The sequence below is a fragment of the Ailuropoda melanoleuca genome, chromosome 2, assembly GCF_002007445.2.
Source record: "Ailuropoda melanoleuca isolate Jingjing chromosome 2, ASM200744v2, whole genome shotgun sequence".
Classification (NCBI taxonomy): domain Eukaryota; kingdom Metazoa; phylum Chordata; class Mammalia; order Carnivora; family Ursidae; genus Ailuropoda; species Ailuropoda melanoleuca.
The window spans coordinates 76,618,737-76,638,047 of record NC_048219.1 but is presented as its reverse complement, the minus strand read 5'-3'; the positions used below and the strand labels follow the sequence as shown (position 1 = coordinate 76,638,047).

At 57.7% G+C, this 19,311-nt stretch overlaps 2 protein-coding genes and 1 long non-coding RNA gene across 7 annotated transcripts; 1 reads left to right on the top strand and 2 right to left on the bottom strand.

Moving 5' to 3' along the window:
- Positions 1-1,856: 1,856 nt before the first annotated feature.
- LOC105237623 (cytochrome b561 domain-containing protein 1) lies at positions 1,857-7,535 on the bottom strand. Of its 5 annotated transcripts, none has more exons than XM_011224971.3 (3): positions 7,429-7,535; positions 6,731-6,768; positions 1,857-6,146 (listed from the first exon to the last, which is right to left on the bottom strand). In XM_011224971.3, the coding sequence occupies exons 2-3, from the start codon at positions 6,740-6,742 to the stop codon at positions 5,643-5,645; spliced, it is 516 nt and encodes a 171-aa protein (XP_011223273.1). In that variant the 5' UTR covers positions 6,743-6,768; positions 7,429-7,535; the 3' UTR covers positions 1,857-5,642. The 5 variants fall into 5 exon arrangements, with proteins under 5 accessions (XP_011223273.1, XP_011223272.1, XP_019655217.1 ...); XM_011224970.3 differs by having other exon boundaries at positions 7,296-7,533; XM_019799658.2 differs by lacking the exon at positions 7,429-7,535 and adding an exon at positions 7,169-7,275.
- On the top strand, positions 6,942-15,756 carry LOC117801026. Its single transcript, XR_004623347.1, has 3 exons — positions 6,942-7,069; positions 15,061-15,355; positions 15,617-15,756. It is a non-coding gene; the product is annotated as an uncharacterized LOC117801026 (long non-coding RNA).
- On the bottom strand, positions 8,894-17,677 carry ATXN7L2 (ataxin 7 like 2). The gene is given in 12 exon segments (XM_034654033.1): positions 8,894-9,036; positions 10,024-10,819; positions 11,308-11,429; positions 11,573-11,771; positions 12,585-12,835; positions 13,183-13,265; positions 13,856-14,142; positions 14,460-14,667; positions 15,073-15,177; positions 15,554-15,619; positions 17,535-17,553; positions 17,555-17,677. Coding segments are annotated over 12 exon segments (2,259 nt in total). The 5' UTR covers positions 17,663-17,677; the 3' UTR covers positions 8,894-9,021.
- Between the last annotated feature and the right edge of the window lie 1,634 nt (positions 17,678-19,311).

The window sequence follows — 19,311 nt, the reverse complement described above, 5'->3', positions numbered from 1 at the left end:
TTGTCTCCCAGGAAACCACTGTGAAGCTCCTTTCCCCATCCACGCTGTAACAAAGGCTCAGACCTGTGCAGTAGGAAGCTTGGCTTTTCTGGTCTAGCTGCAGTGAGCCTTTGCTTCCTCTCCTGGGGCTTGAGAGAGGAAGGCTAAAGCAGCTGCCACATCAAGCCCCTTCATCAGACTTCTTTGCTGTCGGGTAGGAGATCCCAGGTGGCAAAGACACAGAGACCTGCCCTGAGGCCTTCCAGTCTACGTCGGTGTGGTTACTGTCCCAGAAACATAGAGGGTATGGGACTGTGGCCTGAGAGAACCGTCCTGTGAGCCAGGACACGGAGCCCCACAGGGAGACTTCCAGGCACCCTGTGGCACTGGCATACACAAAGGGAGGGTATTGGCTTCGGAGTTGGGGGTGTGTGTATGCACACGCGTGTGTCTGTGCACAAACACGCAGGGTGAGGGGCACCCTAGCTGGCCGGAGCTCAGTGCTGCTTTCCCCTCACCTCCTGCTGCCCCCTCACTTGGCCACGGTTTGCTTTTGGTGGGGTCTAGCCGGAAAGGCCCAGCTCTGTCCTGGGCATCCTTAGAAAGCACAGTGAGATACCTCACAATGTGCTTTAAAGAGAGGGGTGCTGGGGGCCCCCCATGTACACTCAGTGAGACAAAGAGTTGAATCCTCTGGTACCACAGAATGGCCTGAAGTAGCGATTTAATCCGCTTTTAGCGGAAGTTTAAAAAATCATCTGGGAAATTCTGACGATAGCAGGTAGATTAAAAACTGGGGCTTACTCCCCGCACAGTGGTGACTAGCCAAGACTTCTGGGTGGATGGGTGGGGGAAGGCTGTCTTACTGCAGGTATTTGGGTCTGCTTTAAGCTCAGCCCTGTGCTGGGAACTGTGTCCTTCAAACCACCCTCGAGTCTGGGGCCCTGTCGTTCTACATTGTCACCTGTGTCTTCTCCGTGCCTGTGCTGGTGAGATGTGCCAGGGCTATGCCCACAACACCTGACCAGCGTCTCATTGCTGGATCCCAGCTGAGGAAAAACACAAGATAAAAAACTGAATACAGCAGACCCTGCACTGCTGTGGTTCCTGCTTCTGTGTGTGCACCCCAGGCGGACTGCTGGCAGTTCTCGAGACAAATGGAATGAAAGTATCCTTCCCCTAATTTAACATTTAAATAGAACTGCTTTCCTGGGATATGTGTGTGTGTGTGTGCGCGTGTGTGTGTCTAAGTGTGTTTTAATTCCTATAAAGTCCTTTAATGAGGAGGGGACTGTGATCCTTCCCCATGAGCCTGTAACAAGGGAAGAAAAGCCTGTGAGCGAGCTAGGGGCCACGTGTCACAGCTCTGCGTCTCCAGTGCCTGGTATGAGGGCCTGAGGCGGGCCTTGCTCAGCCTGGAGCTACAGGGGAAATGGGGAGGGGGGCGCAGGGTCGTGTCCATTACTGTTGCTCCTGCCTTCCTATCTGCTCCACTTTTCCTTCAGAAGCACAAAATTAGGTAGGACAGATGTAGACAGACTTGTGACCTGCTCCAGGAGCTTCAGGCTGGACAAGGTGACAAGTGCACTGATTTCCAGATTTACAATCAGCCCCATGCCTCGAAACCACCAGGCAGGCAGCATTTAGGGCTGGCTTCGCTAGGGTCATAACCTTGGTGGCATTCCTGACCGGAGTGCATGACAGCTGACCTTGCACGTAGAAGGAGGAAGTGTGTGTGTGTTCCCGTATGACGGCCGACAACACAACCTTAGACTTGGGTCCCCTAGGCATCATTATCCATAACTGTTGATTGTCTCCCTAAAAGAAGCATCAAACCCAGGGCCAGGCCAAGTAAGAGAGTGTCAAGGACAAGAACATACTTGTAAACACACCTGTTTCCATTTATTTAATCCTTTGGACTTTCCAATGCCTGTTAACATGCATTCTCTGCTCTGACCCTCACGGCATCCCTGTGAGGTAGGTGGAGCAGTGAGCGGTCCGCCTGTGGCCACACCGTTGTTAGGAGCCGAGCAAACCCAGACTGCAGCTTTCCTGGCTCCTGGGCCAATGTGCTTTTCACTGCCTGATACACAGGCTCTTACGTCAACCAGCTACGGGGGCTTACCTGGAAGCCTCCCTGCTCCCTAAGCCTGCAGAGGGCCACAGAAATGGCCCCAAAAGATTGGGGCATCAGGACCAGGGGTGTCCTCTGGAAGTCAAGACAGGTAACAGAGGTTCGGGGTCAACAGCCACCACTGCCATTCTCAGCGGAGCCTACACTGTGATCCCCACATCCTGATCTTTGTCAGGCAAAAAGGCCTTAGTAATGTATTCAGAGGGTGCTCAGGCCCACTCCCAGAAGAAAGAAGCCTCAAGCCCCAGCTAGGAAATGAGCCTCTGACCCCCCTCCTCTCCCCATTCCACTACACTCCAGCAGCCCAGGAGGAGGGGGAAGGTGAGGGCTGGCTGACTCAGCCTGCAAGTGCCTGGAGCTCTGGAGCTGAAAGGCCCCAGCACTGTGCAGCTAATGATTATTATTAACTCTGAACAGGCCTTGGCACAGCAGCCAGCTGGCTCCGGGAGGATGCCTAGATCTCCCACAGTGAGGTCTGAAAAACAAGACCCAGAGCAGCCATGCACGGGGGTGGAAGGGTGGGGACAAAAAGGAGGGACAGGCCGGTGTCAGGGACTGGGAGGGCCGCCTGCCCTGGGAGGTGGTGGGGAGAGGAGGAACAGGCCGGCCAGGGACAGCAGCCTACGGTTGATGCAGCTCAACAGCCAAGGTGAGGCTGGGAGACCTCCCCAGACACAGAGCTTCTGCCATTCAACACCACCCCCAGCCCAGGTGGGGCTCCAGGGAAGGAGTGGTTGTCGGGGGGCGAGGGGGGGGATGTTGAACCCAGAACAGTAATCCTGTTACCATTTGGATTTGGTTACAAAAAAAATCTACATTTCTAATGTTCTCAAGGTTGAGTCTGAAATATAATCATATTTGGAATCAAGTCTTAGTGAGCCTGATATGCAAATTTGTGCAAATGACATGCAATTTTTTTTTTTTTTAATTTGAGCCCCCTGGCTTTTTTTTTTTTTTAAAGGCAAAACAAGCTGACTACTAGCAGCTTTCCCTAGCCAGGGAACAAGGGCAAAAGGGCAGCCATTTGCTTCCTCCCCCCAAGGCCTCTGCCTCATCGCCGAGGTGCCCAGCTAACATCCCAGATGGGGAGATAGAGAGGTGGGGGGAACAGAGGGCCTAGGGAGGAGGAAACGCATACAAGCAGGAGGCGTGTGCAGCAGGCAGCCACCCAGCTCCCAGCTGGAGGAAGAGTGTCCTGGCACTGAGGTCTAATGGTTGTCCAGCTGCTGCCCCAGGATGCGAGGGCAGGTGGCGATGGAGGGAGAGCTGCAGGAGAGCGGGGGCGGAAAGTGCCCCCCCCACACACAATCTGGCCGACCGGGAAGAAGGGCTCCTCCTGGTGACCTACTCCCCACACTGCAGTCAGACAGGCTAGGCAGAAGACCACCTGTGCCCTCCTCTCGGCCCTCTGCCCCTGCCCTCCAGGCCTTCTGGTCAGAGAGGTGACAGCTGGGGCCCCTTCCTCCTGCAGAATATAAATGACTTCCCCCTTCCTCCGAGGGCTGGGAATAGACATCAGCTGGCAGAGCCCACGCAAACTGCCGGCTGTCAGCCCGCCCGCCTGCCCGGCAGCCCCCGCACCACCTGGGAGCAGGCAACACCTCAGGCAGGCTCAGGCTTTGTGGCGCTGGCTGCCTGGTTTGCGGAAGCTGGTGAACCTCACCCAGCCCTGTCACCCTGCCGTAGACACAGTGAGACTCCCAGCACTGGCTGTGATGCGGGGAGAGCAGGAGTCCCTGAGCGAAGGGACCCCAGATAAGAAATGTCCTCCATGAAGCCCTGGGAACCATCTCCCCCAAGTTCAGACCACACTGGGGAGTCTGAGAGGGTAGACAAGGCAAGGAGACAGGCATAATCACCCTCTGAAGAGCAGAGACCCCCTTTAGATGCTCCGGGTCTGGAGAGCTTCCAGGAGACGCCATCTGACCCAGTGAGATCCATTGAGAGGCCACTTCTGCCCCTTGTAGTCCCTATTCCTGGACTGTTAAACCATACCAACCTCCTTGCTTCTGAACCACTCAGAGCGGGGGGGGGGTCTTCAATCTTAGAAAGACCTGGGGCATTGAAATTACTGCCATCCAGGAACACCTGCCCTGCCCCTGGGACCTGGAGTTCCGACCCCTACACCCAGGCCTCCCAGAGCTCCCACTGAGCTGTCTACCTGCCTCAACACCAGCTTTCCTGGCGCGGCTGTCTTCAGTCCTGCCATGATCTACGGAGGTCCCATCCCCCCGACCGAGGCAGCCCACAGTTAGCCAGTCTGGCACCCAGCTCACCACTGAGGGCAGTCTAGGGAACTACCTTCCCTTGGGAACAAGAAGGGGCTTTCTGCAGGGAAGAGGGCCCAGCCCTTTTTTGCCAGCCAGCACCACACTCAGCCCCCTCCTGGGCCAGAGAGCTGGCAAGAGACAGCAACTGAGAAGAGCTTCGCTGAGAAGGGAACCAGGGAGACTTTGTTTTTCCTAGATCAGAAAAGCCCTACCCCACTTTCCTTAGCTCTTATTTTGTTCTAAAAGCTTTGGAATATCTCCACAAAGCTATGTGCTGAGGCAAGAACCTGAGCCCCAGGAAGGACTACGAGATACTCAGGACTACTGTGCCACCCAGAACGCATGGCAGGGAAAGGCGCTCGCCCACGTCCTGCAGCCCTCAAGGCCAGATTCTGAGGTGGGCAGAAGGACGTTCTTAACTGAGCTGAGAGGCCCAGCCAGGAGCCATAGGCTTGCTTAAGCCAATGCCCTTCTGCTCCTATAAAAGCTTTAAAGTGACTTTAGTGCTTTCACTGTCTTGGAGTTCAAGAGAGCGTCCTTTGGGACTCTTCTCTCCACAGCGCCTGACCCCCTGTGCCCTAGTCCAGGAGCCCAATCGGCAGATTCCTGGAAGGCCACGAGGGCAGCCCTGTCCCTCCAGAGGGATAAGGGGATAATGAATGTAAGAATGACGTCCTGAGTCTGCTTAGTGGTCCAGCCCACAGTCCAGAGTGGGGAATGTGTTCTGTGGCAACAACCTGACAGACACTGAATGCTGGAGATTGTTTAGAAACACTCACCCATGATACGGATGCGGAAACTGGTCCCGAGACATGTGACTTGTCTAAGGTTGCCCAACAGATCCTACAAGAACCATAACCCATGGTCTCCCTCCACACTGCTTTCTCGAAGACCCCAAAAACCACTGCGGTCACATTCATAAGTCACCGGAACCCAGCTCTCCCTCGGGCACACAGGCAAGAAATGACTGCGGGCACCATCACCCCCACCACCTAACACTTCCATCTCCCATCAAGAGTGGAGGCTTCAGGATTGAGTCCCCCCCGCCCACCGCAACACCTTCCACTGGCACCCAGTATACTTCCCCATTTCGGCCCAGTGAGTCGTCGTCAGAAATAGCAGTGTGGGTTTCTGCAGCCCCTGGCCCAGCTAGGAAGTACAAAAACCCCACCACTTCTGAATGGATCCCTTGAAGGTCACCAAAGGGAACGTTAAAGTCCGAAGCAAGTGTCCCACCTACGTTCAGAGTTCGGAGGAACTCACATTTCCATTTTCTTCTTCGGCAAGTAGGAGCTGGAGATCTGGTGCATGATCGCCAGGGCCGGATAGAGGGGCAGTGCCAGGCACAGGTACCAGGCTGTGCCTTTGATCTGGGCCTGGAACCACACTGAGTACATGCCCAGAAGCACCGTGACTGTAGCCATCAGGTAGACCACCAGTCCACAAGTCAGATGGTAGAGCTTGAGGCGAGCCACCCTTGAGACCCTGGCTGCTCGAGGACAGAGGAGGCAGAACCCACAGAGTGCCTGACCACTAGTGGCCAGCAGTGTCAGAGCCCCCACCCAGCTGTGCCAGGACACCAGGTGGGGCAGCTCACTGCGGGTCCTGCTGAAGATGATGAAGCCCAGGCCCAGGGCCGCACAGAGGATGGCTAGGGTCTGCCCTGCCCAGTGGAGTCGGATCCGGGCCTTTCGGGAGCAGAAGAAGAACAGGGAGTGTTCAGGCGAGAAGAGCAGGATGGCCTCAGCCATGCAGAGGCAGAACTGTGAATACAGGAGAGGGCCAGTGAGCCTCAGGCCCAGCGTGGAGGCTTAAAAAAGGAGGTGCTCTCATACATCCAAACAGAGAGGACAAAGGGTGAGCGCTAAAGAACTCCCACCAGGACCTCCTGCCTCACAGGTCAGCGTTTCTGGGCACAAGTGGAGATCAACGCTTGAGTGGAAGTCTTATCATTCAGGCTGACCTCCATCCCGACCTCCTCCACAGGCAATGACTCCCCATTTCTTGACGAGTGTTAAGCAAATCTTTAGAAAATGTTAAACTGCCCCCTGAACTTTGCGTGGGTAAGGGAATTGGGGGGGGGTGACTGGACAACACTTCTACTTCCTCCTTTCAGGCCCTAGGGGAGAAAGATACATCTTCCAGACCCTCCCAAGCCCCCTCAACCACCTGACACTAACTAGAGCCCAGCCTTCCATGTCTCCCAATCAGGTTGCAGGGGTTGATGGGGCCCTCTCTCTTTCCCCCACCTCTCTGAGCCTTAGAAAGGCTGAGTCTTCAAAGGCTGGATGCTTCCCTAGGGGGCACTTGCAAACAAATCAGCTGCAGAAAAGAAGCCCAAACTCACCGCCAAGGCCATGAATACAGGGTGCCAGGAGAAAAGACCTAAGAATCAAAGAGAACAGACTGACGGCTGGGCACCATGTTTCCGCCCCTGTGGCTGGCTGGAGCCCAAAGAATCCGGCTACAGGGGACAGGTCAGTGTACTATTCCCAGCCCAAATCAGGAAGTCTGTGCAAAGCGGAGCAGCCAATGGGGCTTAAGGGGAGCAACCAAGGGGACAAACATACAGCAGTCTGGTCTGGGTTCCCCATCCAGGAGCTCGCAGCTGTCAGCCCAGTCCTAGAATGGACCTTGGCCTCCTTTACTTGTATCCTCCGCGAGGCGCTCCGCTTCTGATGAACTGGTGAGTTCAACTGAATGTCTGCCTTTCCACCCCCGCACTCAAAGTCCCGCCCTTCCAGGACCCACCTCCCGGGGCCCCGCCCCGCTACCACCTTCCTACCCCTTCGCAGCTCGCCCCTCCACTGCGGGGGAGGGGGGGCCGCACTCCAGGTCTCGGAGCGCTCCCAGCGACGCTCCTCCAGCGTCCCGGCTCCGCCCCCTTCCCTGGCCCCGCCCCGCACACTCACTGGTTCCTGGCCGGGACAACACAGTCAGAAAGATGGTGAAGCCCAAAGCCACCAGGTGCGCCAAGATCCCACTGCCTTTCCGCAGCCAGAGGGTCAGTCTCGGCTCCCTCGCCGGAGAGGGAACCAGACCTACCTCTAGCGGCTGCATGGCCGCGCCGAGCCGGCGCACACTCCCAGCTGCTGGAGCGCGTCTTCCGGGTTTGCAATCGCGGAGGCGGCCGCGACGGCGGGAGAGGCCCCTCCCCCGGCGCCGCCGGCACTACGGCGGCCTCGCCCACAGCGCCCTCTAGGGGCTGGGGGGAAAGCGCGTCTGGAGAGCGGGGGGTGGGGGGCGCAGAAGGGGACCAGAGGGCAGGCGGCCAGCCTGGTTTCTTCAGTCAACCTCATTTGTACCTTTCTGTCCACAAGGGCTTACGTCTCGAGTAGCCTGTGGAAATTACACTTACGGCAAATGATTCCACCCAAACCCCAATCACAAACATCGTACCCTGAGCCAAGAGTGTGAAACCAGGGCTTTGAGTAGTCTTCCAGAAACACTGCATTTCTCAGCCTGCCCACACCCCCGTCATCCCTTCTTCTGTCTTGTTAAGGGAGTAAGAGTCCTCCCTGCCTAAAAGCAAGGACACCGAAAGGTAAGGACCAGGCCAAAAAAAAGTGCCCGTGCCTGGTGAGTTCAGGTTTGAGGACCCAAGGGAGATGGAACAGTGTCACCCCTATCGGCACGCTAGCCTCCAGTGAGATAAATGGAAGAACTAGGGCACTCCCAGCCCTTCCCACCTCCACACCATCTGCTCAGCCCTGGGGAGTCAGGTGATCCTGAGGGACCAGGACCTCCCACATTCCTGCTGCCTCCCACACCAGAAGTTTTGTAAGAGATCATACCTTTCCCCTTCCTGCCTCCAGAAAGGTGTGGTTCAGCTGAAGGAGGCCTACCTGGGAGAGACTCTACTCCTTCCTGAGGGGCAAACCCACAGGCCAGGGACAGGGACCGAAACAGGCTGTCCCGCAAAAATCCCGGACAGCCTTACAGCAGTGACCAACTCAATTCGAGCTCCCCCAGTGGCTGAGAAAATAAGGCTGCTAGGGAGAGGTGGGAAGGGCAGGAACAGCTGAAGAGATTGAGGCCATAGTTCAGAAACAGGATGGAGGCCCAGCGTTGCTGGAAGACTGGAAAAGGGCCCAGGCCGGCTCTCACAGACCCTCAGGGCAAAGACCTGAGAGTAGGGCCAGAGGAGTGGCTCTCTTGCCTCCGCCAGGTTTCCCTTCCCAACGGGGCTGGAGTCATCTCCAGGATAAAGATTCTGGCGAGCCTTGCTCCCTCAGAGCCATATGCCTCATCATCCTCTGGAGAGAAGACGTCCCCCATGACACAAACCCCAGCCATTCCCACACCGTTTAAAAGGACAAAAATATATGAGCATAAGAGACTTCTGCAGGCAAGCGCCGGGAGCTGGAGTCTGGCTGCCTATCATTTCCACCTCCTGGGGTGCGGATGGGGACAGCAAGGACACTCATTTTATTCCATCTTTTTCCTTCCTTTTCTATGTTTCTGTTCTTACATTTTCTTAGCAGCAACAGAACAGGGAGACAGTCTTGAGGTATTTTAAAGAGTTTTTTTTCTTAAAAAAAATAATATAAAGTTATAAAAAGCGGCAGCAGCCTGGGGCCCGGATCTGGAGGGGAGGAGGTGCTGGCGGCTCCATCGCAGAGGGCAGGCACTTTCTTGTTAATGGGCTTTAGACTGCGGGAAGACAAGAGGCAAGAGACACGGTCAGGCTGCGGGCCTACCAGTCCTCCGACCCAGTGACCTGTGTGGACCGTTAGAGCTAACGCTTGCTTTCCTCCTGGCTGGGCTGGTGACGAACGCTGGAGGAGGGGGAAAGAGGAAGGCGAGCCGAGCAGGGACAGCCTGAGAACCTCCACGCACACACGCGCACACAGGTGTGGGCACTGTGCAACTCACTACCCTCGTACGGGTGCCAGAGGAGTGGGTATGCATCTGGCCCGTGCCTACACCGGAAGAGCATCCCCCTTCTCCCCGCCGGTAAGTCCCTCCTGGCTGAGATCATAGGGACAGCCCAGAGCAGGCCGCTCCAGAGCTCCCGTCTGAAGAGGCACATAAGCCTGGCTGCTGGCCTTCCCAGAAACCCTGGAGGACTTGCCTGGCACCTGAAATCCTGGAAGTGGACACATATGCATACACGGACCTCGGGTGGTATCCCTGCCCTTCCAGGCCCTGGTGCCCAGAGGCAGAACCCATGAACAAGACCAGCCCCCCCAGCCCGCCACCCAGCATATCAGGCCACAGTTCAGCGACCCAAGCTCAACCCCACTGCCCAAACCTTTCCCAGCAGAGTTCGTGAAGTCCAACTTCCTTTCCTTCAGGGGACAGAAGGAGCTCCAGTCCTGGTGTGAGGGCCACAGCCAGATCAGAAAGTGGCCCTTTCATTAAAACAGAAGCAGATGTGGCAGGAGGGGACAGGCAGCATGGCCTCAGCTCAAGGGAGAGATAGGGGAAGGCCTGTCAAGCAAAAGCTGGGTCACCTTTCAAAGAGCTGACCTACCTCGGCCTCGAGAAGATGGCCCAGGAACTCTCTCAACTTCCCCTTTCGTCCCTTCCCCGCACATTTACTTAGCACCTTCTCTGTGCCAGGTTCCCACTGTGTGTTCTACCCTCGTCCATCCTGATTTCTCCCTGCCCGTGCTCTTCAGGGAGCGGGGCCGGTACCTTCAGTGTCGAACACTTCTCCTCAAAGGCCATGGCAGGACCCGGCTTCTTGCGGCGCACAGAGCAGGCCGCATCGGTGGGCGTGCCTGCCTGGCAGTGCTTGGCCTTCACCGGCCGGCAGTAAGTGGCCAGGTTTTTCCGCTTCTTGGCTACCTCCTCCTCAGAGAGGCAGGTGGGTGGCAGGGCCTTGGCTGGGTGTCCAGCCGCTCCCCGGTTGTCCAGCTGAGAAGCCTTGACGGGTGTAGGGGGCTGATGAGGGGAACCCCGACAGTCCAGAGGCCCTGCCCGCTTCACTCTTGGCCCCACCGTCCCATTAAGCCCCATGCCCAGGGCTGTTTTAGTCTTGGCCGAGAGGCCCCGGCAGCCAGACGGTTTGCCTTTTCCAGAGGGCTCCAGGATACAGGTCCGTTTGAAAGTGGTGGGGCCTGGGGATAACTTTCGCTTTCGAGAAGGGGCCTCCACCTCGACCCCATCCTTGCCTTTGGACGACTTGCTGGCCTTCGAAGGCGGGAGTTTGCTGAAGGATGGGGATGGCGTGTTGGCAGGCAGTGGTGAGGTGATGGCCTGGCTCCCGCCCATGCACTCCGCCTGGCTGCAGGCCGCTGCCACGCTGGGGGAGCCTGCGGGGTAGCTGGGGACCAGGCTGTCCTTGGCGGGGGGTGTGGAGGCTGGGCAGGCGGGTCTGGGGGGTGGGCCTGGAAGGCGGGGGCAGCTGCCCGTAGAGGATGGGCTCAGGGGAGCAGAGAGTGGGGAGCTGACAAGGTGGGATGGAGGCTCAGCCGCCGGTGGGATCTTCCTGCAGCAAAAAGAGAGCCCCACTGTGACACCAGGCAAACAAGAGGACCTCCCCACCAACCTCCACTCGTCTCTCTGCCCCACCTAGAAATGGCCCACAGAGCCCCGGCCTTGCTGCCATCTGCTGGGAGACACTGGAACTGAGGCTTAGGAAGAAAGCACAGGGGTAGGCAGGAATGAACTAGAATACAGACCCATTAAGAACCTCATTTCAAATTTCAGTTTGGGCATCCCCTCTCCCTAGTTACCCAAAAGGTACTGGAAGTGACGGATAAGAGTCGGGCTTCACTCCCACACCACCCATTCATGCCCTGCCTCGGCCCAGCCTCAGGCTGTCAAGTTCCCCCACGCCCCTTCGTTCTACCTGGGGTCTTGCCCCAACAGCCGAACTGCATCTATAGGTATGTGAGAAGAATGAGGGCTTCTGAAGCCCATGGATGTCCAGGGTCCAGGCTCTAGGGAGGATAGCCCCGGGCCCAAAAGACTCACTTCCACATGTGTGAGCTGAGGTGCCGCTCCAGCATGGAGCTCAGTGCTGAGCAGAAGCGGTCCAGCCGGCGGCTAAACACGTAGCATCCGGGACTCACCAGTCGGCTCCCAAAGGTGCAGAACTAGAGGCAGAAGGAAGGGCCGCGGTCAGTGGGGCCAGGGACGCAGGGAGGGCTCCTGCGCAAAGGATCTGACCTCCTCCCCACACTGTGGGCCAGGAGGGCTGGGCCACCCCCCACCCCAGGTCCCTGCCCCAGGTCCTTACCGCCTGTGGCCGCGGGGGCCGGGTTGCATAATGGCAGTCAGGGGAGAGGTGGAGGTCGTCAGATGTCCCCTCCTCCTCACTCTCCTCGCTGGAGGCCTGGGCCCCACCCCGGGGCAGGGGAAAGGGGAACAGGCCTGGGTCCCCATCACCACCACAGGGGCCTTCATCATCCAACTCACTCTCAGAGGAGGCCCGGGACCTGGAAGGGCCAAAGGGGATGGGAGGGCGATGAGACGGGAGTGGGTCAGGGTGGAGGTGTCCCTGAACCCGCCAAGCTCAAAAAAAGCCAGGGCAGACACCCTGCTGGGCAATGAGACAAAGAGGAAGGAGGACAGGAAGGGAGGGAACAACAGAGCTCACAGAGTAAGAGCCAGAAAGGTCAGGGGCCACAGCTCCCAAGGGATCCTCTCCCCAGCCCCTTCACTTCACTTCCCAGGCCCTGCCTCCTCAGGGGGGGAAATCTGCTCCAGATTCGCCTCCTCCTCCAGAAAATCTTCTGAGTTTAACTGCACCCAGCTCTGGTCAGCCCCGTCAATTCTCTCAACCCCCTTCTCGCATCACATATTCCCGTGAGCCTGTCTGTGAGCTGAGCCTGTCTCGGGTCTGCCCCTTGTGTTACAGGCGGAGATGCGTGTGTGTCTCCTTCGGCAAGGTGGGCTCTCCCCGGGCTCCGGCGCAGCCTCTGCACACGAAGGGGCCAGTGAGTGAATACACAGTAGGACTGCCTCACCCAGGACCCTGACCCTTTCAGTTCCCCAGGTGCGCGTTTTGGCCCATGAGAAGCAGCTGGGCCAACATTTCTATCCCGGGCATTGGAACCGGCACGCTCAGAGAGGCTGAGGCACAGCGGCGTGCTGGGGTAGGAGCAGGGGGTCACCTACTTCCGCACCACTGCCAGGGCCCCAGCTATCCCCCCACCTCGGGGCAGAGGGAGACTCCCTGGGCCTATTTCCCGGGGTCCCTGATGGCTTGGGACCAAGTGTCCCCAGGTGGGGACCGGGCCCGGACGTACCTGGGCAGTGCGCAGTATGGGTAGGTCTGCTTAGCGCGAGCAGAGAAGGTGCTGCTGGGGGCGGCCGCTGCCACAGCTTGGACTGAGGAGGGGGGCTCCTGGGAGGGGCGCTCCAGAGTGGGCTCCTTGCGCCCTGGGCTCTTCTCTTTGGGAGACTCCCCTTTGCGGGAATTGGCCTTCAGCTCTGCCACTAGCACGTCAAAGTCCTTTGCGCGGCCCTGGACCTCCCGGCGCTGGTGCACCGAGTGGATCTAGAATATAGCAGGGTGAAGGGTGGGGAGGGGGTGTGAGCCGAGCAGGAGGGAGGGGCGCAGTGTGTGCTAGCCTAGGCAAGCGGAGAGAGGGGGTGTGTGTTGGTAGGTGTATTTGTGGGTCCTTGTTTCGCTCCCCCCACAGGCCCAGACCCTTCCTTTGGACTGGGGCGATCTGCCTACTGCTCCCAGCCTGGGCCCACTGGGGGGCAGCCTCCTCTCCCCTGGCCTCACCTGGGCTTCACCCCCACCCCGAGCTGAATCTTGGCTAACACTGCAGTTTCTCTCCTTGCCCAGGGCCCGTATCTGTGCTGTCCTCCCTCACAGTGCAGTGGGACTGAGATTACCTTGCAGGTCAGCAGGCGGGTACAGATCTTTTTGGTCTCTGGGTTTACTACCCCACACTGCCTGTTGAGGTCGCACTCCTTCCCTGTGGGGAAAACAGTTCCTGTGAACCCCAAGGCCATTTCCAGGAGGCCCAAGGGAAGGCCTGGGAAGAGCTGGGCCTACGGCAACAGCACCTCTGGCCTTCGAGTCCGGGGCTGCAGCCTTCCAGAGCAACTCCTCTGGGCATCAGAGGGAAACTCTCTGCTGGGCACAAGAACCATCCTCACCCCCCAACTCCCAGCCCAGGCACTCATTTTGGTGACTCCAAGTCCAAAACAGGGCAACAGAGATCAGGGCGGCCACAGGCATGTGGGATGCCAGGGAAGCCAGCTGTGGGAGGGGTCTGGCACCCTGGATCTAGGTGAGAGGAGAGAGAAACATCAAGAGCCCAGGGTGAGGAATAATGCCTTCACCTGCTTGGGCATAAGCTCCCTTAGCCTTGATCAGGAGACCCGGGCTGAAGCGAAGCTTCCTAGAAAGCAAGGAGTTCAAGTGCATGTCCATGTCAAGTGGTGACCAGGGGGACGGCCAGGCCCACTCCTTCCTGACCCCTCTCCATCAGGCCCAAGGACAAAGCAGTCCAAAAGGGTCCCCCACTCTACCTTCTTGACCCCCAAGACCATGACTACTCACGGGCCATCTTCCGGTGGGTTTTGGGGGGCAGCCTGGCCCCACCAGGCTCCTTTTCAGGAGGGCTGCCTTCAGCCCGGTGACTGGGGCCCTCGCTGGGGGTCATCTCGATGCTCTCTCTCCCCGGAGGTTCTTTAGAAGGGGGTGCCATGGGGTTTTTTCCAGGGGAGTCCTTGGTGAGGCCACCAGTCTGGCTGAGGAAAGCAGAGGGCAGGGCCGCCCTGATTCCATGTCCATCGGGCTTTGGGAGACTGGACATCTTCTCCAGATTCACCACAGGCACGAAAAGGCTACATATGGAGAGAGGGTGTGGGCCGGGGGGCCGGGGGGGGGCGAGGGCAGCTGGGCCCGGGCCCTGGACTCTAGCCCAGAGCCATGTCCTTCCCAGCCCTGGAACTTGGGTGGGCTCCAGCAGGGGTGCAGACCATGGGGAAAGGGGACCCCATATTCCTTGGAACACATGGAAGGGAGCTGCAGAGAGAGAGTGGCTGCCTCCTGCTGTGAGCAGTGCCCATTGCCCCCCCAGCTGTCTCCCTTTGTGTTAACCCCTCCCTGGGCTAGGGTCAGGGTCAAGGCTGGTCTCAGGGAGTCTCCAGCCTCTCCTTACCAGAGGTTGTCCTTCTGCGTCTTCTCAGGAGGCGGATGGCCACGGCTCCGGGACCCCTGGCCCTTCTCCCTGGAGGTTTTGGTGGAACCTGGGGCCCTACAAGCTGGGCCCTGCCCATTCACTACATGGCATTTCTGAGAGCTGGCAGGGGCTGGAGGTGGGGGTGGGGCCCGGGCATAAAGCTTGCTGAGGGGCCCGTGTCTTCTTTCTGTCACCAGGAGGTGGAGAGAGTAATCGAGGTGAGTGGTATCAACTGCCTCCTTCTCCAACCTCCTAGCCCTGCTTACAGACTCCCAATACCAAAACCTGGAATTTCCCAAGCCTGAGATTTTAAATTTGCCATCTTCCCACTTGAATCTGAGCCTTCAGGGCTCACAATTCTAGGACTCAGCTTCCTGAACCTTTTAGCCCTTCCCCTAATTCCACCAGATGCTAGAATTTTGCTCAATCACCCGGACCCGCCACAATCCTCTGAAGCCACCCCTAGGACCTTCTGATCCCCAAGGCCTCCCCCACTCCATGACCCACATGACCTCCCAACTGACCCTGTCCTCAGAGTTCCACATTTCACCTTCCCCTGTCCCCTCTCTCTCCTCCCCAGGGCTCCCCTCACCGCAGTGCTTCTGGAAAGCTTGAGGCTTCACCACTTGGCTGCAGTGGCTACACACAACCAAATAGAAGTCGTCATGGGCAGGGCAGTGCCCGAAGATGGACATGTCTGCAATGACAGAAGCCCTTATCACTGGGGCTGGGGATCCCAGGGTTGCCCTGTCAGATCAGAGAGCACTTCCCCCCCCAACTCAGAAGCCACTTCTCCCTCCCCAGCTGACACGACAGGCTTTATGCTGCATGCTGTCAGCTTCTAGAGCTCAACCTAAGAACGTGGGCCCCGTCAGGTGAGTGAGCCCAATCGCCTATGATTAGGATCTCCCACAACAGGTCACAGGAGGCAGGGGAATGGGCTGACTCAGACCTAGCAAAGTGAGGATCCCCAGACCTGCTGCTTCTAGCAGCCACCTCCTGGGATATGTTGGAAGAGAGGAAGGTGGTCCTGTCTGCCCTAGGCCCCAGCCCTTATGTGTGTCAACTCCCACCTTCTTTAATGAGGGTCATGGCATCCAACTTCTTCGTGTTTTTGTTACTCTCCTCCAACTCAGCCCCTGCAGGAGAAACACAGCTCAGAAGGACCACCCCCGCCACAGAAGCCCCATCTCCTACCCAACCAGCACCGGCAGCCGAGCCCTAGGAAGTCCACCCTCCCTAACAAGCTCCTGGTGCTCAGGACCACTTGGAGAGCCTTTCAGTGGGTCACTCTCATGTGCCCATTCTTCCTTCAGCTGCTACCCCTGGCATGAGCTGACCCGCTTAGGAAGGATCCTGCCACCTTTCTTAGGACCCCCTCACACCAAGGCGCAATTTGGGGTTCCACTGCTGAGTGGCTGGGTGATTGTGAATAAATATGATCTCTTTTCTGGGCCCGCTTCCCCATTTAAATGGGAAACAATCCTTAACATATTTTGCTATAAATCTCCAAGACCCTTCTTCAGATTTCTCAGATGGGTCCTTCCTGTTACTCTGTGTCACACCAAACAGATATCTCCCAGGTTCCCATCCCCATAGATGCGATTTTCTTCCACCTGGGTTACCATAGTACTGACAAAGTTACACCCAGCTTCTCAGGTCCTGCCTTGACAGGATGGTCACAGAGCAGAGAAACTGCTGTCTCGGGGGTCCTTTGGCATCTTCAAAGTCCCTTTGGTCAGCTATGCAAGCCCCTCCCCTCTTTAGGAGGGCTTTGGCCAAGGGTTGCCCTCATACCTCAGTTTCTGGGTTGATGACAAAACATCTTAGCTGTGCAAAGCAGCTCTTTCCCCCATCCCCCTACCTTACTCCTCTCCCCTCCCTCCTCTATGCCCCCTCCCTGTCCCTTGGAAAAAAAATCAATTCTGAGTCACCAAACCCGTCTGATTCCATTTCCGGTTCTCAAAGCACCCAGACCCTGACAATGGCCCCATCCTTGCCCACCCAGCATGGGGCAGTCCTGGGGTGGCCTGGGCTTCCACTTAGATGTGCTTCTAACGCCTACTAACAGATTTGCCCCTTTCTAGGATGTGAAGATCACTGACAGTCTTACATAATCTCCAGCTATGAGGGGTGGTGGGTTAAGCATGGAAGAGACAAGGGGCAGCTCCCACTCTTAAGTCCGTTAAAATGCACTGATGGGCAGAACTGAGCTGGGAGTCGGATGTCTCAGAGGAGAACAAGTGTCATCAGAGACCGCTCCATGCGGTCTCCTCCTCCACCTCTTCTCACTTGCAAACTTCTTCAGGGCTGTGATGCCTGCTGTCACCCCAAAGGCCACGAGGCCAGGTGCCCCCTGGGGCCCAGGAGACAAAGATCAGCAGAAGGGGCTGTCAGCCCGCTTACCAAACGCACTCAGGGGCCTAGAGAAGGTGGGGGTCAGGGGAGAGAGCCAAGAGGCAGGGCAAGAGGCCCGGGAAAGGACTGAGGGTTGGAGGCACAGAGGGATGGATGGACGAAAGGAGGGAGGAAGGGAGGATGGATAGATGGATGGACCGACGAACTAATAAGGAGGGGGCAGGGGTCCAGTGGCACTGCAACCCGCAGGCAAACGCCGAAAAGGAGCAGGAGGTGTGGGGCAGAAGGCGAAGGAACAAGGGGGGTTAAAAGGGGGGCACAGAAGTGGGGTGCGTGGGAAACACGTGGAGAGGACTGTTGCGGACGGGGAAAGCCCTAGGCAGGTGCAGGAGGGGCGGAAGCTAGAGGACAGCAGGCGAAGAGAAAGATAAAGGCAAACAGATGTGGGGGCAGGTACTGGGCACCGGCAGAGGCAGAGGTGGGCAGGGTGGGCTGCGGGCGGTGGGCCGGCGCTAGGACCCGGAGGCGCGAAGGTGACGGAGCCGGCGAGCACTAGGACCCGGCGGGTCCTTTGTTTGGGGGGCCGGGGAGCCGGACGGCGGCTCCCGTCGGCGGCTCCCCTCTGCTGGCGGGGGCCCGGAGGGGGGGAGGGGAGACAGTGATGGGGTCCCCGGACTCTAGGGGAGCTTCACTCACCGTCGACCGCGGGCAAGTCCGGCCCGTTCCACCCACGAGCTCCAGCTCTGTCCCGCGAAGTCATCGAGACTCGGCACCCGCCGCTCCAGAGCGGCCATTGCTGCCGCCGCGCGTTCACGCACCGCCATCACCGCCGCGGACGCGCGCCCGCCCCGGCGCCACCGCCGCGCGGCCCCCTCCCCCTAGCCCCGCCGCGGGCACGCCTCCCCTCTCCCTCCCACCTTTCCAGCTCACTCTTTGCGCAAGCGCAGCACAGGTTGTCTTCCCCTCGCGCTCCCTCTCGCATGGCCTTCTGGGAAGTGTAGTCTTGGAGCGGGTGCTGTTGCTTACGGAGCTTGCAGCAAGAGCCCTTCCAAAATGCACAATTGCGGGGGGCAAAGAGACCAAAGCCCCAGGACCTCCTCTCCTAACCCTTGTACACACATTCTTTGTGCTGCCAGCCCGCTCTCCCAAGGTGACTGAATACACACCCCAGCCCCAAACCTCTCTCTGCCCAAGACTCCCCTCTAAGCCGTGCCTTCGCCAGCTGGCTGGCGCCCCTTCCCGGGCTGGCGGTCAAGAAGCGACTTCGCTCCCCCGTAGATCGAATAGGGTAGGTGCAGGGAGGTGGGCGCTGTGAATCAGAAGGGCAAGGGGAGGGAGTCTGTAGGATGTGCTGAAGGACACAAGGGTTGGTGTGGGGGAGGGTCCTCGGCTCCCGTGTTGTGCCTCTTCTGTGGGAAACCCGCGGTGCCCTGATGCAGGGTAGAGGGCTGGAGTGGCGTTGTCTGGGTTTGGGAGGACCAAGATGAGCTGATCAAGATCACCTGTCAGGATGACAGAAGGCTATATCCGAGCCAGAGCCAGCCCCGGAACTGGGGTGGCCCCGAGGCTGCTGGTGTTTGCAGCATCTCTGCTGATCCTTCTCTCCTCCTGAGAACTGCGATCGATACCCTGTACCGCCTCTTCCCAAACCCTGGCTGGACCCTGACTCCATCCATCACTTTGGCTTCTTTTTCTAATGAATATTTTCTCTGCTGGAAGGGCTGCTACCAGAGCTTCAGCATAGGGAGATTTCTCATCATATCTGTCATTTTCCTTGCTAAGGCCTGGAAAATACCTTAATCATCCTCTTTCTTCTTCTCAGCTGATAACATTTCTTCCCACAATCAAGAGACAAAAGCCTGCCACCCCATCACATCAGAAAAGAGAGACTAGTTTTTTCCCTCTTCAACCCTCATAGCTCACCCCATATTCATTCCTTCAGCTAAAGGAAACCAAATTGGAGGTAAATAAGTCAAGGTCTGTGACTTCAAGACCTCAGACTTTCTTCTCATTTTCACCCAGGGAAGGCTTAAGTACTGCGAAGATAATCTCTGAGGGCAGAGATTCTTAACCTGAGAACCACAGATGATCCCTGGGGGGGGTCCAGGAACTTGTTGAAATTGAATGTAACATCGGGTCCAAGTGTGTTTTTGTAGGGAATGTAGGGGTCGCTTGTCAGAAGAGGGATAGAGGTACAAGTTTGTTCAGAAAGAACCTTTATAGTTAAAAGGGCCAGGCATATGGCCCTCACCTGCTGACAGGAAGCTGAGGAGAGCAAGTGGAAAGAGCACTGTGAAAGTCACTATCTCTTGCCTTTTGAGTTTGCTCAAATTTGCTAACCAGTCTCAGTTACTTTGGCCTAATTGGTGCCACCAACAGAGGAAACACAGACTCTGGTGCTTGGGGTGCAGAGTGGAGATGAGTGGAATGACATTTGGGTGGAAATGCAAGAACTTAAAGCAATGGGAAGAAG

Excerpts from the sequence above, each read along its gene's own strand:
- LOC105237623 (XM_011224970.3), bottom strand. The coding sequence starts at position 7,443 with ATGCAGCCGCTAGAGGTAGGTCTGGTTCCCTCTCCGGCGAGGGAGCCG. Across the intron at positions 6,769-7,295 it reads GTTGTCCCGGCCAGGAACCA|GTCTTTTCTCCTGGCACCCT; the intron begins GTGAGTGTGCGG and ends TTTGATTCTTAG. Across the intron at positions 6,147-6,730 it reads CTGTATTCATGGCCTTGGCG|TTCTGCCTCTGCATGGCTGA; the intron begins GTGAGTTTGGGC and ends CTGTATTCACAG.